The 15,714-nt window shown below is 48.6% G+C and overlaps 4 protein-coding genes across 6 annotated transcripts in view; all 4 read right to left on the bottom strand.

Annotated features, from left to right (window-relative positions):
* The window catches only part of wwp2 (WW domain containing E3 ubiquitin protein ligase 2), a 36,948-nt gene extending 32,551 nt beyond the window's left edge, over positions 1–4,397 (bottom strand). For 2 of the 3 annotated variants that reach the window (XM_076140269.1, XM_076140254.1), the window contains exons 1-5: positions 4,331–4,397; positions 2,467–2,548; positions 1,351–1,507; positions 1,050–1,171; positions 123–260 (exon numbers count right to left, since the gene is read on the bottom strand). In XM_076140269.1, coding sequence (XP_075996384.1) covers positions 123–260; positions 1,050–1,171; positions 1,351–1,507; positions 2,467–2,536 — 487 coding nt within the window. In that variant the 5' untranslated portion in view covers positions 2,537–2,548; positions 4,331–4,397. Of the gene's footprint in view, positions 1–122; positions 261–1,049; positions 1,172–1,350; positions 1,508–2,466; positions 2,549–3,465; positions 3,835–4,330 lie in introns of those variants that run through there. The other variant, XM_076140262.1, reaches the window with a different exon arrangement.
* A 69-nt stretch (positions 4,398–4,466) lies between these two features.
* Positions 4,467–9,199, bottom strand: LOC142990527 (diacylglycerol O-acyltransferase 1-like). The gene is made up of 18 exons (XM_076140342.1): positions 9,060–9,199; positions 8,297–8,470; positions 7,927–8,014; positions 7,796–7,836; positions 7,622–7,707; positions 7,460–7,500; positions 7,266–7,371; positions 6,996–7,100; positions 6,853–6,906; positions 6,651–6,754; positions 6,492–6,530; positions 6,324–6,365; positions 6,186–6,230; positions 5,942–6,051; positions 5,796–5,861; positions 5,626–5,713; positions 5,477–5,539; positions 4,467–5,207 (listed from the first exon to the last, which is right to left on the bottom strand). Exons 2-18 carry the CDS (start codon positions 8,428–8,430, stop codon positions 5,007–5,009), a joined length of 1,413 nt encoding a protein of 470 aa, XP_075996457.1. The 5' UTR covers positions 8,431–8,470; positions 9,060–9,199; the 3' UTR covers positions 4,467–5,006.
* Positions 9,200–9,575: 376 nt separating this feature from the next.
* Positions 9,576–12,156, bottom strand: polr2c (RNA polymerase II subunit C). Its single transcript, XM_076140378.1, has 9 exons — positions 12,004–12,156; positions 11,683–11,732; positions 11,326–11,394; positions 11,199–11,251; positions 10,816–10,944; positions 10,614–10,665; positions 10,341–10,509; positions 10,158–10,232; positions 9,576–9,878 (listed from the first exon to the last, which is right to left on the bottom strand). The coding sequence occupies exons 1-9, from the start codon at positions 12,087–12,089 to the stop codon at positions 9,734–9,736; spliced, it is 828 nt and encodes a 275-aa protein (XP_075996493.1). The 5' UTR covers positions 12,090–12,156; the 3' UTR covers positions 9,576–9,733.
* A 409-nt stretch (positions 12,157–12,565) lies between these two features.
* Positions 12,566–15,699, bottom strand: coq9 (coenzyme Q9 homolog (S. cerevisiae)). The gene is made up of 9 exons (XM_076140729.1): positions 15,592–15,699; positions 14,662–14,887; positions 14,440–14,575; positions 14,160–14,302; positions 13,913–13,997; positions 13,648–13,752; positions 13,201–13,356; positions 13,037–13,090; positions 12,566–12,900 (listed from the first exon to the last, which is right to left on the bottom strand). The coding sequence occupies exons 1-9, from the start codon at positions 15,647–15,649 to the stop codon at positions 12,865–12,867; spliced, it is 999 nt and encodes a 332-aa protein (XP_075996844.1). The 5' UTR covers positions 15,650–15,699; the 3' UTR covers positions 12,566–12,864.
* Positions 15,700–15,714: the final 15 nt, after the last annotated feature.

Raw genomic sequence — 15,714 nt, forward strand, 5'->3', positions numbered from 1 at the left:
TGAGTGTGAGCGCCTCTCTTCTTCTCTGTACATCTGTGTGCATTAACCCCATGTCTGTGCGCGTGTGTGTGTGTGTGTGTGTGTGTGCACATGTGTGTGTGTGTGGTAGAGGCGGTACTCACTGTCTGCTGCTGTGCTGCCATTGGGCAGCGAGCCCAGATCAACAACCAGGCCGTCCAGACAGACGTTGAGCTCGCCTCCCGCTACAACCGAGCCTTTGTTCTCCGTCTGCAGCACCAGACTGAGCTGGACGTTCTCCACTAGAGGGGGGAGAGGGAGAGAGAGAGAGGGAGCGGGGGAGGGAGAGAGAGAGAGAGAGAGAGGGAGAGGGGGGGGGGGGAGAGAATTAGGCTAGAAAAATGGAGGAGAGGAAATCTGACTTCCTTTGTTTTCGATCTCAAAGAAGAAAACATTCTTGTTTACTGTATTCTTAATGCATTATCATCATCATCATCATCATCATCATCATCAACAGCTGAGGGACATCTGAACACGAGGGATCAGGTGAACAACACAGTGTGATCCTCTGAAATAAAGGCAAAGAGCTTCAGACGTTCGCTTGGTCAGCTGGATGTCTGAGCCGTTCTGAAGGCGTTATAACATTAAACACACACAGGATGATGATGATGATGAAGACTTTTTGTTCATAAATACTTTCCTCCAGCCTTCAGTAAAGCTTAGAGAGTAGAGCTCAGTCAAGTGAGAGCTCTGTCCTCTGCTCTGAGGCGTCATGGTGGAGAAGCTGCAGCTCAGCTGTCCTGTAGGCAGCAGACTCCTTATGACGTCATAAAGATGGAGGCAACTTCACACAGCCTGTGTGTGTGTGTGTGTGTGTGAGCTGCAGCTTCAGATTCACCTCAGCTTGGTCCCAGAGGAAAGTTTGTTTAGAGCAGGAGACACAAACGCAGACAAACTGGAGTAAAGCCTCTGCTCTGTTCTATGTTCTATACTTCTATCATGGAGCTCACGCTGCACGCCTGACACACTGCTGTGTGTTCCTTTCAGTCTCCAGAGAGAGTGTGTGTGTATGTGTGTGTGTGCAGTCGTACTCTTTCCATCATGTGTCCTCAGTGTGTCCAGCAGGTCGATGGTGGCGCTGCCCAGGAGCTCCTTCCTCAGGGTGTGGCAGCTCCACAGCTTCAGATCCAGACGACTCTGAGGCGTCACATTACTGAGACACACACACACACACACACACACACACACACAGCTCTCAATATCAAACAGGTTCAGTGTTTCTATCTGTGAGAGATTTGCTCCATGAATTAAATCAATGTGCGAGTGTGTGTGTGTGTGTGTGTGTGTGTGTGTGTGTGTGTGTGTGTGTGTGTGTGTGTGTGTGTCACTTACAGGGTGAGGTCTTCATTCCACTGCAGCTCCAGGTGTCCGCTGCGTTTGCCCGTCTTCTTGGTTTCGCTGCTCAGGCCGTCAGCCGTCACCTCCACGAAGGAGCTGAGCCGAGAGTGACGGTTTGGCAGCTTTGGAGACTGCGGCTTCGCTGAAACCACTGAGGACACACACACACACACACACACACACACACACACACACACACACACACACACACACACACACACACACACACACACATATGAGTCAATCAATCAATCTACTATTTCAATAATCAATAATACTCATTTGCATTAAAGTGCTAAATGATTCTTCCTCCTCTTGGTTTCATTTCTTAAACCTCTGTGTTGTTAAACTCAGGGACCCTGATGATGTCATCACGCTGGAGCTTCATCAGCCTTTACTCGTCTGTGTGTCGGCGGTGCAGCGAGCGCACAGACGCACGTAAACAGCGCCCTCTAGTGTCAGAGAGGAGAACTACACCACACTCTCGGCTTCCATCTCTTGCCGATCGGTGATGAGACCACCGTCACAACCGCTCACCTCACGCCAACTACACACACACACACACACACACCCTGGACAGGTATGGACTCGCGTGTTCTAGCTCTAACTCAGAATGATGGGTGGCTGAATGTGACTCAGTGGAGCTGAACGTTGCTGGATGTCTTCATGGATCTCCGTTGTAGCGTAACAACATTAACCCTCCCTCACATCTCAAGGTGTGTTTGCTCTCTGGACTCATTAACATTTGGCAGGAGAAAACAAAGCGTGACTCATCTGCGGCTCTGTGGAGACGAGGATGAGGTAACAGGGGAAGACTGAAAGTGAAACAATAAACACCTAAGACTTTAAAGGCTTAATGCCAGAGTGCAGAGCCACCCGGGGGTTAAATGGCTCTAAAGTCCGAACGACTGCTACCACACAAACACTACGGCTCAGTAAGGGGGCCTGCAGGGGTCCCTGAATAAAAACCACAGGCCAGATCGTCCACTGAGCGGCGCTGTGGGTCGTGGCATGAACGCCCACACGTCGTCTTCATCGCACGCGTCCCCGAGACGAGACGAGACAAGACGAGACAAGATGGCTGAAAGGAGGGATAAAGCTTATAATTACCTTTCAAGGTCAGCTGGGACTTCTCGGTGGTCTGGGCACTGCCGGGTCGGGTCACACTGGCAGCTGCCATGACATCACAGCTCTGACACGCACGAGGGACAAGAACACACAACAGCACAACGTCAAAGGCGTCAACAACTACTGAGGACTTTCATTAATGATCCGTGTAAACACCTGACACACACCCCGACCTGAGTGGTACCAGGTTCTGACCGCTCACGGAGGTCCAGAATGAGTGGAGCATGTAAACACTTGATGGAGTGACGCTCTGAAGAATAGAACCTAAACCTAAACCGTCACAAGGCCGAGGTCTCCTAATGTTTAAAGCATTTTAAAGAGTTATTGTTGTTATTTATCATTAAAAATCACAACCACTCACACGGAGGAAGGTCTGGAATCTTCTGATAAGCCACAGAAATATGATTTGCCACCTTAAAGTGTTTATGTATGAGGGTTAGAAGATAAAAATCACACAGGGATGAAATGAAGCAAAGCTCAGCAGCCGATCCTCTGGAAGTGTTTGAGCTTCTTACTCATGAAATGCGTCACAAAGTGTTTCTTTACGACATTAAAAAGGGAACACACACATCAATAAAAGGCCTGTGTGTACAAACAGAGTCCACTAGCTGCCTCGCCTCAGGGCCAAAGTTCAGAAACACACACAGGAACCTGCAGATTAACGAGCGCCGACATCTATGGTCCATTTGACAGGAAGTGAGGCCTCTGTGGGTCGGCCTCAGGCACCAAGCAGCTGAAGGTTTGTTTTGTTACTTAAACGTCTAAATCAATCAACCCTCCAGGTGTGTTAGCGCTGCCTCACACACGGGAAAAACTGAGCCTGATCGTGTCCCATCACCTTGAGCAAAGTCAGACTGCAGCCTTCTGTACTTCAGGCAGACATTGGAACTGTTTCTACTCTTCCTCTCATCTGAGCCTTCAGAGAGGAAGCCCGGGCCCAGCTGGAGGACCCGTCAGGCTGCTCCCATCCCATCCCGTTACCTGGGAAACGCTCCTGCTGCAGTACCAAGGTGACTGCTGCTCCTGGCAGCACCTCAGCCTGAGAGCGGAACCGAGCCCAGCACGCCTCAACGTGACCGGCCGGGTCAGAGGCGGAGATGAAGCCTTCTCCTAGCGAGGTGACGCGCTCGGCTCAGCCCGTGACGGAGACACACGAACCGAAGCTTCCACAACAAAAGCGCGCAGCATCCTCCGACAACCTTGTGAGAGGATTCGAGCTAAATGAAGATAAAGCCGCTGGCCGGGCGGCGCTGGATAAAGTTTGTAAACGCTACCGCAGAGCTCCGTGTGTGAGCGTCAGAGATGTGTGTGTCTCAGGTTTAAACACCCTTGGCTGCTGCGCACAAAAACACAAACACGGAAGATGAGCAAGACGCTCCTTTGCATCCGTCAATTCCTGCCTAGACAAACACACGGACGTCCGGTCAGGTTTCCAAAACAAAGCGCTGCTGAGACAGAAACACTAAATAGCAGTAATCAAACTAGCAGTCGCACTTTAAATAAGACTCACAACAACAACGCACAATTTCTAAACGTTTGTAACGACGTAATAAACAACACAACGCGGATATTCTCTCTTCTAGACGGATTAGTCGCACTTGCTTTAAAGCGCTGAACGCCACACTTCCGGTATAGTACTGTTGAACGCACGCTAACTTGACCTTCTGAAGCTAGCGGCTAGCGAGCAGCCTTGGTAGAGGGATTTCACAAAAGGACAAGCCGGTAAAAGCCTGTCTGTCCGCCTGACAGTGAGACGAGCTTCACCCGCAGCTTCTCGCTTTATATCTGGACACGGTAAACATTGACACGCCGAACAACGAGGCTTCAAACGTCATCTTTGCCGTACCTTGTTCAGCTGTGTTCCGCTGATGTCGCTACTGAACTTTCATTTCCGCTTCAGTGACGAAACCACGTGACCGGCGGAGATGTTTTTTTTTATTTTTCTGGCACAAAGAATTGTGGGTCGTAAAAATGAATCCGTTTATTTATTTGATTTACAGCTTTCAAATCTGAATCACGAACAAAGCTAAGTCAAGAGAGAAGACAAGAAAAGAAAAAACATGAAATATACATTTACACGAAAAATAATTAATAATAATAATAATAACAATCATAATAATAACATCAAACCTTATTCTACCACGTGCATCAGGGTAGGAATAGAAGTTAACTGTACTACAATAGGAACAAATCAAGTTAAAAACTAAATAATTAATCACAGACCATTGGAGATAACTCTGGTGATGGTATAAAGATGGAAGCATAACTTTGTGTTTACAGTGTCACATCATAAAGCTTTCTATGGTTTGAACACTCAACCAAACTGCTGATAAAACCCAATCAGCTCTGTACTTCCTGACTGGACGCCGGCCATGAAACTTAAAGTAAACTGATGGAAGCTCCAGCCTCTGAAGATAATACTGCTTTGTTTTCTTTGCCTAAAAGTACATAGCTAGCGTCCAACCAGTCCAGAGTGACCCCGGGGTCAACAGTCACTCCAGTCCCGTGCTGGCGGTCTGCAATCAGTGAGTCTGCTGGGACGACGGCGGTCCAGCTGGAAGCAAAGACGAAGACTGCAGGTGACGGAGCTGCAGAGAGCTGACGTAGTGGTCGTGGAAGTAGGTGGTGACAGCCAGAGGGGGGCCCAGCAGCAGACACAGCCACACCAAACCGTTACCGTAGTTCCCCTGGAAAGAACCGCCGAGGAAAACAGCGACCAGCAGCTGCAGGAGCGACACAGGAAGAGACGAGGTCACCGCTTTATCATCACGTAGACTTCAAGTCTGTTGTCACTATCAGGATTATTCTGATCCAACAGCCTGAGAAGACAGAGAGCCCATACCTCCACCCAGGCTGAGCAGTTATGACTCTCTCCCTCAGTGATTTAAAGGATGGATTGCTTCTGTTCTCTCATATGACCTTTGAACCCCTAAACCAACCTGACGCTGCCCCCGAGGCTGCACCGGTGGTCTGTAACCCTTCATGTCCTCACCTCAGACAGCATCACCAGGAGGATCCACAGACGGCAGCAGTGCAGAGGCAGAGCGACGGCACACTGTGGGGACCAGACACACACTTTACCTCACACACACTCCTTCATCGTTAGACAGCGTCTGGGACTTGAACAACTGAACGCTCTACCTCACACAGGGCAGCAGACATCAGGAAGACCAGCAGCTCTGCTCGCCGGGGCGTCACGTTCCTCTCCGCCAGCAGCGCGTACACGTGCCTGCATGTGAGAACTGGGCATTAACGTCACCATGGAGACAGAGACGGGACAACACGTACGGCTCGTCAGAGCGGTCAGATACCTGTGACACCACTTCTGAAAGGGAACGTTCCAGTTCTCCCAGAAAGCCATGAGATTGGTGGCGTTCCTGTAAAGCACAGAGCGGCGTGAGGACAGAGCAGCGCACAAGGCCACAACGTGAGCAACGAGGAGGAGGAGCAGACTGACCACCAGTCGCCATAGAAATGACGATCGCCAAAGCGGAGGAGTTCAGCACAGAAATTCAGGAAGGAGTGAGACAAGAAGAAGAAGAGGAGCCACAGGAAATGGGTCGGAGCCTACAGGAAGTTCATCAACGGATCAATCAATCTTGTGTTATTTGGACAGCGCTTTACATACATGTGTAGAGTGTTTGTGGTGTGGAGCGTCCCAGAGGTCACAGGTTCAAACCATCAGTCAGAGATTGACTCACTGCCAGTCCCACCAGGTGCTCCACTCTCATCGTGACCTCCATGTCCTGTGTGTAACCACAGAGAAGAAGTCAGGCCCACGGGTTTGGACCAGTGTGTGACCTTATATTCAGTAGAAGAAGAGACGCCGCATCACTCACAGAGAAGGACTTTTCTGACCTCTGGAAGATCGGCTCGATCCACTGAGCGACAACGAGAGAAGTGACAAACGTTACAACAAAACCATTCTGCTTCCTACAAACGATGACGGTGATGTCCACGATGATGTCACCAAACATGCAACCCGGCACGTTAACCACCTACAGTACCTGCTGCACGATTCCAACCATGATCTGGATCAGGATCACCTACAGGTCAGGGGTCACAGTGAACACATTGATCACAGTGATGCTAGTTGCCGTTCTAAGTTTCAGCTCAGAAGCTCAAAGGTGATGGAAGCTTTGATGAGGTCGCCGTCTGTGTCTCACCATCTCCAGCAGGCGGTGCAGCAGCTTGTTGATGCGGACCTTTGGCGTGCGGGGGAAGTGTTTCTGGTAGCACAGGGTGGGAGCCAGGAGGAAGTAGTAAAGCTCTGAAACAGACAAGACACACAAGCGTCTACCTGAGCGGACAGAAAGCTTTGACCTCATATCACACATCATCTTAGAAACCATGAGCTTCGTGCTTCACCTTGGAAGGTCGGACGCTCATCCTGGGCTTCCTCCTTGTCAGGAACGTTCCAATCTGTGTCAGAAAATAGATGAAGTTTATAGGAGTGATGGCTTTATGTGTTTGAGCTCTCAGATGAGTAAGAGGTCACGCTGCAGGCCCACCGGGATCCGAACCAGCAGCCTGTCGGTACCACAGGTTAGTCTGCTGGTAGGAGTGAAGCTTCATAGCCAGGACCGTGTAGAACCACAGAGAGAAGAGGGCGCCACCTGGTGGACAGGAAACACAAACATCCTGACCTGTGGCGGCCTCACAGAAGAAGACTTATACTGATTCAGTCAAAACAATGGAATGCAAAGATAAAGGCTCCATATTCAAAGTCACACTAAGTATGAGGTCGTTGTGTATGTGTATGTCAGTGTGTGTGTGGGTACCTGTAGAGATCGTGGGCTCATGTATGATTACGGCAGCAGGAAATACGAGGAGGAGCAGCAGATTAGCCAGGTGCAAACACTGACCAGTAGAGGGCGACAACACCGCCTGATAGAGAACAGAAGCTTTGTGTCGTACATTTCCACATTTATAACGTTTTGAATGGAAAAAAAAGATTTCAGCAAACTCCTCTCACCTTCTCAAGGAACAAAGCTGCCAGGACAAACACGTTGGCAGCTGGAAGACATAAATAACAAATCAATCGATGAAATGAGGCCCGTTCACATAAACATTTAACACTAAAGGTTAAAGGTCAGTGAGTGTTGGTGAGTCAGTGAGCTGTGGTTGAGCTTCTCACCCAGGATGAGGTAGACAGACGGCCAGCTGCAGTTATCCTCCACCAGATGCTCCAAGACCTTTGTGACGTCTATCAAGAAGCCGTGTCTGCTCACAGGAAGCAGAGTTACACAGAGACCACGGCACAGCAGTTACAACATGGATAGATCAGTCTGAATGGAAGTTTAATACTCACTGGATGAAGTTCTCTAAGAACAGATGAGCATGAGTCAGGACCTGTGGGTCAGAATGGAACACAGGCCGTCAGACAGAGCGACACATTTACACTACAGGCAGAGCTCTGGATGGAACAGAGAGCAGTCGCACCAGCAGGATGATGATCCAGTTGAGGACGCCTCTGTAGCCGGTGAAGCTGCTGTTGGAGCTCAGCAGGGAGTCCTGGACACGGTGGCAGCTGGACAGAGAAACAGTCATTCAGTACGTCTTCACTCTCTGCTACCATCTGGTGGTAACCTTGTGTTAACACAGGCCACACTGTCTGAATGGCTGTGTATGGACTCTTAATAACGTTCAAATAATGTTGCCACTGAATACATTACGTTTCCACTGAAGTTGTTGTGAAAGTGCCGTAGCCATAGCGACTGGTAATAAGTATAATTTGCATTTCAGTTTCGCAACAATTTAAATAAGGCTTTAAGTTTGATAGGAGAGCTGCGTGTAAACGTAGAGAGCTCACCAGAGCAGAGATGCATGAGGATGCTGGGGATCGTTGGGCGCATCAGGGATAAAGGTGCTGTCATACAGACTTTCACCCTGTTCATAAGGAGAGGAAGAGAAGCAGACGGAGAACCTCTTCCTCATCCCGGCCATCAGGGAGGATCAGGAGGTCAGAGATGTTTGATGCACATTCCTGCAGAGGAGAAAGAGCCGAGATGCTGTCAAGATACAAAGTTACATTTTAGAAGAAATTATCTTTTAACCTTGAAATGACCCAAACATTAAAAATTACATAATCCATAAGAATAATCAGCAGCTAAACCAATGATCAGCTGTGTCTGTGTGACTGAAGACAACAATCCATCATTAACATGCAAAGCTGCTCATTAGAACGTCACATATCTCCCGTTTTGATTACAGTTTAAAGCAAAAAATGAGGTTTACGTTATTTCAATAATGCAGGAATGCACGAATTTAACCCTTTATTGAGTCTTGGGTCCATTTCGGTTAATTCGGCCTCAATGATATCCAATTACATTCCCTCAAACACAGCGCGGCCGGCGGCTTTTACACCGCGAATCACCATCAAATCAGGGAATTTCAGATAAAACAAACAACAATTAAATGAAATATTGAGGCCGAATTATAAGGCTGTTGATGGTCATTCTAAAAACACAGAGCAATGTTTTAACGGTGAGTTACACTTGCTGCACAGTAATGAAACTTTAAAGGAGCAGGATTTTGCAGGAAGTTCTCGCCTGCAGAGAGCGGCGCACACTTACCGCGTCCTCCTCCGCAGTAGCAGCGTTTCCTGTCGGGTGCTTCAGGTCGCCGTCTTCCCTCCCGCAGCAGCTTCAGCTTCTTTAGTCTCTCTGCACATTCTGACACGCATCTTGGTCACGTTAACATCCACTCACACGCGGGTTTGTTGCGGTCTGAGCCACGCTAGAATAAAACACACTGCCCCTTCAAAATAAAAGCTTTTTGGATGTTGTGCAAAATCACGGCAGTTCATTCACCGTACAACGATTAAATCTGTTATAATGTTAACATCGTGTTTGAAGTTAGAGCCGTGGCATCTTAGCTGAGGCTCTGTAGACTGCAGGTTAATTTCAATAATGTTTTGTTTTAAAGCCTAAGAGTAGTAAAACAGGTCAACCAAATTCACATTTGACAAATCCTTAGTCACTCATTTACTTTACTAACTTCTTCCTTGTTGGAATGTTTGTATTAAATGGACATGAATATTGTCATAAACAATAAGAATACAAGTGAATGAGATAAAGAAAAGTGCACCGTTCTTTACAAAAAGCATTTATTTTGAAGGTTAACATTGAACAAAATAGGAATCTAACAGTTTTAGTTTTGCTGACAGAAACAAAAGCGAACTGGAGAGTAAAACCCGTCCACGTGTGACTTCTGCGACCCAAAGCCGGCGCCCTGACACCGACGTGCCTCAGTTGATGGTGAGCACGTCGCTCTGGATCTCGTGGCTCAGCTGCGTCTGCAGGTCGCTCAGCTTCTTCTTGAGCACGGCCAGAGCCGACATGACGATGGTCTCCGGCCGCAGGGAGCCGCAGGACTCCACGTTGTAGAAGAACCTGTAAGGGGGAGGGGTCAGATTAAGAGCCAATCAGTAAACAGCCTTACAAACAAATATCATGTCGTTCAAGTTGTGCATTATTATGGAGCTGCACCACAGACAACCGAGTCTCAGCTCAGTCATTATGTTCCTACACTTCATTTATGTTGATCCAATATCAAATCCTTAACAACGTCCACTAACTTATACTACTTTAATACTTAAACAATAAAGCAGAACCATGCACAGCTCGTCTGATACCTGACGCCCTCAGATACGAGGCAAACGCTTCTCTCACCTCTCTGGCTTTCCGTTGGGGTCGTAAGGAGCCTGGACTTCATCTTCCTCGATCTCAGAGTACTCGCTCTTTGGCCTGTCAGTACACACAGAGCAGCATGAGCCAGAGGAATGGAGTGGGAGGGGTTCAGCTGGTCATCAGTCACTGATGTGAGCGATGTCAACATTCTCAAAACAAACGTACCACTCCTCCGGTCGCGGGAAGACGGTGTGCCTCAGTGCATTGTCGGGGTCGTACTCGAAGGACACCCCCGCCGTTGGGTTCCACTTTGCGTGCTCCTTACCGAAGCCCTTCTTGGCGTACGCCCGGAGCCGCAGCTCCTGACCTTTACGGAGCTTCACCACCAAAATGTCTGCAGGTCAAAGACGGACAGAGCAGAGAGAGGAAAACAAAGAGTCAAAGGGGCCGAAGGAAGCAAACCACCAAAACCAGCGTGGATCAGGCGGCTCAGCTCACCGTCTTGTTCTACGTAGTCGTTGGGGTCGTTGTCTCGACTCCGGGAGGTCACCTGGACAGGGCGACACAAACACGTCAGCTTTGACTTAAACCCCTCTTAAGTAGAAGTATGACTTGTGTGCTGCTGCAGAGAGTGTGTGGTTAGGACTCAAAATTCATACTGGTACAGAAAAATGTGTGGAGAAGAGCGAGAAATTCTGACCGGGATGACTCGGGGGTTGTTGGATAAGAGGTCTCGGGAGGTGACCTGTCTCGTCTGGTCCTCAGTGCATCGGACGTCCAGGGTCAACTCCACAGAACATTCTGGACAGAAATCGTCGCAAGTGCAGTCCTGCAGCAGAATCACAAGTACTTCATATGAAAACACACGGCATCAAACCTGTCTGACACCTTTAATCTACCAAACATCTTTAGTCCACCAGAACCAGCAGAGGTCCACCACTGATTAGAACCCTCCATGCTTCATCACAGCGGTGCCACAGAAAATACCTCACACGTTTCCCCTCAAATGTCTGCATGGAGAGGAAGTGGGGGCCTGTAGCTTTACGTCTTACAGGGTTAAGAGAGGTCACACAGGTTACTCACCCTGGAATACTGCATTTTGTCCACGATGTCATCGCTGGTGAGCGGTATGAGGCCTGAAACAAATGTGAAAACAAATTATAGGTATTATACTTACAGAGCAAATGACATAAAGCTAAAGGTTACCAACCAACTCTGTGTGCAATGAACTCATCATGGAGCACGGATGAATTGGCATCAATCTGAATCCAATCGATGGCTACAAAGGGAAAAAGAAAGGGTTATTAGAATAAGAAAATAAAACAAAGAAGCACGTAAACAGAAAGAAACAGAACAAAATAAAAGAAAACATGGCAAGCACTGAAATATTCAACAAGCTTAATAAGGAATAAACTTATATGAATAAGTTATAGGTTATGCTTTAGACAAATTAAACTCATATGTAAAACCTGAGGATTCGTCCCGAGTTAATTTACGCATTAATCCCGCTGCTTGTTTGTTCAAAGGTCGTAAGTAGATCGTAAAGTGAACCTGGACCTGGTCTTACCTATGGTGGGGACCTCCGACATGAAGACTCGGCGGAGGGAGTTGGTCACTCTGCAGAGAGGAAGAGAATCCGAGTCAGTCGGCTGAGACTTCCACTCAGATACAGAGGATGATCGATAATTCTGAGCCGCTTAAATCCCTAATTTACACTTTGTTTACTAGCAAACCTCCGTAGCTGGACGATGGCGCGCAACATTGAACCTTCGTAGTGCAACTTAGGACGAGGACCTGAACGCATCATTGTTTTGGTACCGACAATGTCGACACACAGAAACACACAGAGAGACCGAGAGCATGAACGGAACATTAAATAGATACTTACGCCAAATCTGTGTTTTCAATGACAAACTTGACATTTTCGTCGGTGAGCTCTGTGATCTTCACTGTCGGCTGGTTGGCGTACGGCATGATTACAAACAAACGGACGAGCCTCGCACGCTAACGTTTGTAAGCATCCGCACTGCGCCTGCGCGGCCGGGAGGCCTACAGGAAACAAACACCGAGCGCTGATTGGTGGAAAATTTCTCATTGGTCAGAATATGTCGAGGAGGCGGGCTTTACATTCAGCATCCGGGTCACAGTACACGGAGAGCGGTATTTCGAAATAAGAGTACACAATATGCACATTACATTATTTTGGATTAACGATTAGTATATCACATTATTAAACCCCGTCCAGATAACCGTTTATAGTTTAAAGTGTTACGTCTATTATGATATAATATATATTACATTATTATTATATTTATACCAGGAACTTTGGCTATACAAAATAAAATTGACTTGACATGATATTATTATTATATGGACAGTGACATTTTGTGGCGCTGATGGCAGCTTGAGAGGATTAAAAACCCAAAATGTGAAACATAACAACAAATAGGTAAATATGCAATAAAGTCTGTTTAATTGTGAACATAACTGAATCGTATACACAAATTACACGTCTTTGTGTCCTTTTATACAAATATATAGGTTTAATGAGACAAACCCAACAATCCTGCATGCGAACAGAACCAGAGACCAACTGCGTGTGACCACTTCAGAGCCGCTGGATAAAAGCCAAACACAAAGACGTCCAGACTTTCAGAATCACAAATAAGAGCGTGAGCCAATATAAAGTTGATCTTCAGCTCATTACACCAGCCAGAAGAAGGATAGGGGGGTGGGGGGTCACATTACATCATCGCCTCTGGTTCATTCCCGCCAGGTTCTTCAGCTGTGAGACAAAACAAAGACGTTGCTCTGGTCAAGTTCACAATCTCCTTTAACAAATTCACTTTCTATGATGGTTACAGTTCTTAATGTTTATATGTTCAAAAGGAGAGACCCCAGCAGTGCTCAGTCAGACTCACTGTCACAGCCGCTCCCATCAGCCCCTGAGCCACTGCTTCACCTGTTGACTGCACCTTAACAGAAAAAGTAGCAGTTTGTGATTTCTTAGTTGTTGTGAGTTTAACAGAATTCACATTGCCTCTCCTTAAACTTTACGCCACATTCCAGCTGGCTGATGCTCTACCTGCTTGGCCGTGGTTGCCATTTTCGCTGCATCCTGAATGCGGTTGTCAAGGAAGTTCCAGGTGTCCTGGAAGTCTGTAGAGGAGTCCTGAACCATCACCAGCTCGGTGGTGTTATAGATGCCCGTCAGAGCGGCTCGCTTGGTGTACCAGTTCATCTACGAGGCAAAGAGGAGGTGGGAGGAGCCAATCAGAAGCCGCCATGAATGCCAGTGTGAGAATGATGTTGTTATCTGGCTGCACTGTGACCCAGGCTCAGCAGGGGGGTGTCTCTCTCCTTCCTCTCTGCTCTACAGTAAACTACCTGCTGCGTTTGGCTCTCGCTCCAAACGTTTACATGCACTCAACACTGTGGGGATAACCTGGGAGGTGGCAGGCCGGACAGTGTGGAGGTGGTGATGAAAGGGAGACAGGAAGGTGTGGGCAGAGGAAGGAGAGGATCCACTCACGTCTGTGGATCGGTCTCCGGCGTAGTACCAGATGTCGTCCACCAGGGTGGAGAGGTGCTTCAGGCTGTCGGGGATGTTGTGAGGAAGCAGCAGGATGCTCATCGCCTGAGGAGACAAACAAACCTCTCAGCATGTAGGCCATTATGCCGCCCTCTACAAACTAATGCACTAAGTGAACTTTGCATTTCCATCCTGCAGAGCACAGCTGCAGCCTTGGCCTTCCTCCTGCATCATCATCATCATCATCATTGTGCACTTATTGTACCTGGGGCCAGGTTTCGATGTAAGGGATGTGCATCCTCAGTCGGGTCTCTACTGCATCTCGGAGGAACTCAGACGTCTCCTTTGACCTGAAACACAAAAAGGAAGCTCACAGCAACACAGCACAGAACACAAGCACCCGGTCTCCTTGCAGATGTGCTTCTAGTTTTGATGTGTGTGTGTGTGTGTGTGTGTGTGTGTGTGTGTGTGTGTGTGTGTGTGTGTGTGTGTGTGTGTGTGTGTACACGTACTCCGCCTGGCCCAGCTGCACCTGGTTGTGTTGTTCAGCCAGGATCTCTGTGAGCTGTGAGTTGCACTGGGTGATGAAATGAAGAACCAGATCTCCAGCTCCGTGATTAAACATGCCGGTGGAAGCAGAGGACAGCCCAAGAGTCTGAGAGAGAGAGAGAGAGATAGAGAGAGAGAGAGAGAGAGAGAGAGAGAGAGAGAGAGAGAGAGAGAGAGAGACAAACAGTTTAAACAGCTTGTAGTGATATGAGTACACTCATACGTCAATCACTTCGAGCTCACCTCAGCTCCCGCCGCGATGGCCTCCACCGACCAGCCGTGCAGAGGGACGAACTCCAGAGCGGCGGTCAGGATCCGGGCCTGCAGCTGCTCCTCGGTCTCGTACTCCTCACCGTGCTCACCACTCTGGTCCTGGTAACTATGGAAACGGTGAAAGAGAGACTGAGATGGCTTCTCCATGTTTGGGTCCACATGCACAGGGACTGGTCTCTCGTCTGGACTCACCTGGTGTTCAGCCCTGCAGCTTCCTCTGCTGCAGGATCAGACGCCATCGCCTCCTGAGGAGCCGCCGGCGCCTCCTGCTCCTCAGCGTGAGCCTGGTAGTGCTCATGGTAGGAGGCGGAGGAGGAAGAGGGGGCGGGTTTGTCGGACTTGGACTCGTCCTGAAGCCTGGGTGCTGCTCGGTGGAGGGCTCGTCTGGGGCCGACAGCCTGGACCGGCCCAGCCACCACTGTGTGAGAGGAGACAGAACATCTGGAGAGTTAGAGCGCCGTCACACCCTGAAAGCCAGGACGCGCGCACACACACACTCCTGCAGCTCATTGAAGCTTGTCCTTATTAAAATCTACAGTCATGATGAAGTAACATTCCTATAACTGAAGACACATAGATGGGCTGAAAGAGAGTGTGTCTCTGTGTGTGTGTGTGTGTGTGTGTGTGTGAGGGGGGGGAATGTTTACATGTCTGAATCATGTAATGTTGCTGTCAGAGACTTAATCCTGAACAAAAAAGGTCATATTCGTGTGCGTGTGTGTGTTAAAACACTTCTCAGCTCTTCCCAGTGTCGCCTCCTTAAAGCCTCCTGAGCGTTGTAACTTTATTCCTGTGACATTTGGCTCTCTTACTTCCGCTACATTTGTAGTTTGAGTTCCTCGCTGTTTTGACGCTACAGTAGCTGTTTGAGTTGAGTGACAGACTGACGCACACTCAGCTGTCAGAACTTAAAGCAGACAAAATTCGCTGACGCAGCTCAGTTTGGACTCTAAACACTTGTTGACATTATAGCTCAGACTCCGTCCTTCATGTTCACCTTCCGCCTAACGTCAACAACGAGCTGCCGCTTCATGCTCCGCGACATTAACACCGTAAACACAACTACGCTAGCGGAATACAGCGGCTTCTCGCCGCGTCTCGACACCCGGCGGCCGGTCTCACCGCCGCGCAGCCCCCGCAGTGTCCTTCCAACCCGCAGACCTCTCAGCAGCGCCGCCATGTCAGACTCACTGCGTCATCTTAACTCGGCTCACTTTCATTGCGTCATCTTAACGCGACTCTGAT

This window comes from Genypterus blacodes, unplaced genomic scaffold, assembly GCF_046128005.1.
Source record: "Genypterus blacodes isolate CSIRO-AG114 ecotype Tasmania unplaced genomic scaffold, CSIRO-AGI_Gbla_v1 ptg000015l_1, whole genome shotgun sequence".
In the NCBI taxonomy this organism is placed as follows: Eukaryota; Metazoa; Chordata; class Actinopteri; order Ophidiiformes; family Ophidiidae; genus Genypterus; species Genypterus blacodes.

Coding starts and splice junctions, on each gene's coding strand:
- LOC142990527 (XM_076140342.1), bottom strand. CDS start 8,430: ATGGCCGGGATGAGGAAGAGGTTCTCCGTCTGCTTCTCTTCCTCTCCT. Junction 7,708..7,795: donor TTCTTAGAGAACTTCATCCA/GTGAGTATTAAA, acceptor TCCTGTGAGCAG/ACACGGCTTCTTGATAGACG. Junction 6,052..6,185: donor AGCACCTGGTGGGACTGGCA/GTGAGTCAATCT, acceptor AACTTCCTGTAG/GCTCCGACCCATTTCCTGTG.
- polr2c (XM_076140378.1), bottom strand. CDS start 12,089: ATGCCGTACGCCAACCAGCCGACAGTGAAGATCACAGAGCTCACCGAC. Junction 10,945..11,198: donor ACAAAATGCAGTATTCCAGG/GTGAGTAACCTG, acceptor ATTCTGCTGCAG/GACTGCACTTGCGACGATTT. Junction 10,233..10,340: donor TTCCCGCGACCGGAGGAGTG/GTACGTTTGTTT, acceptor GTGTACTGACAG/GCCAAAGAGCGAGTACTCTG.
- coq9 (XM_076140729.1), bottom strand. CDS start 15,649: ATGGCGGCGCTGCTGAGAGGTCTGCGGGTTGGAAGGACACTGCGGGGG. Junction 13,998..14,159: donor GTGCAGCTGGGCCAGGCGGA/GTACGTGTACAC, acceptor TTTGTGTTTCAG/GTCAAAGGAGACGTCTGAGT. Junction 12,901..13,036: donor TGATGGGAGCGGCTGTGACA/GTGAGTCTGACT, acceptor TTTGTCTCACAG/CTGAAGAACCTGGCGGGAAT.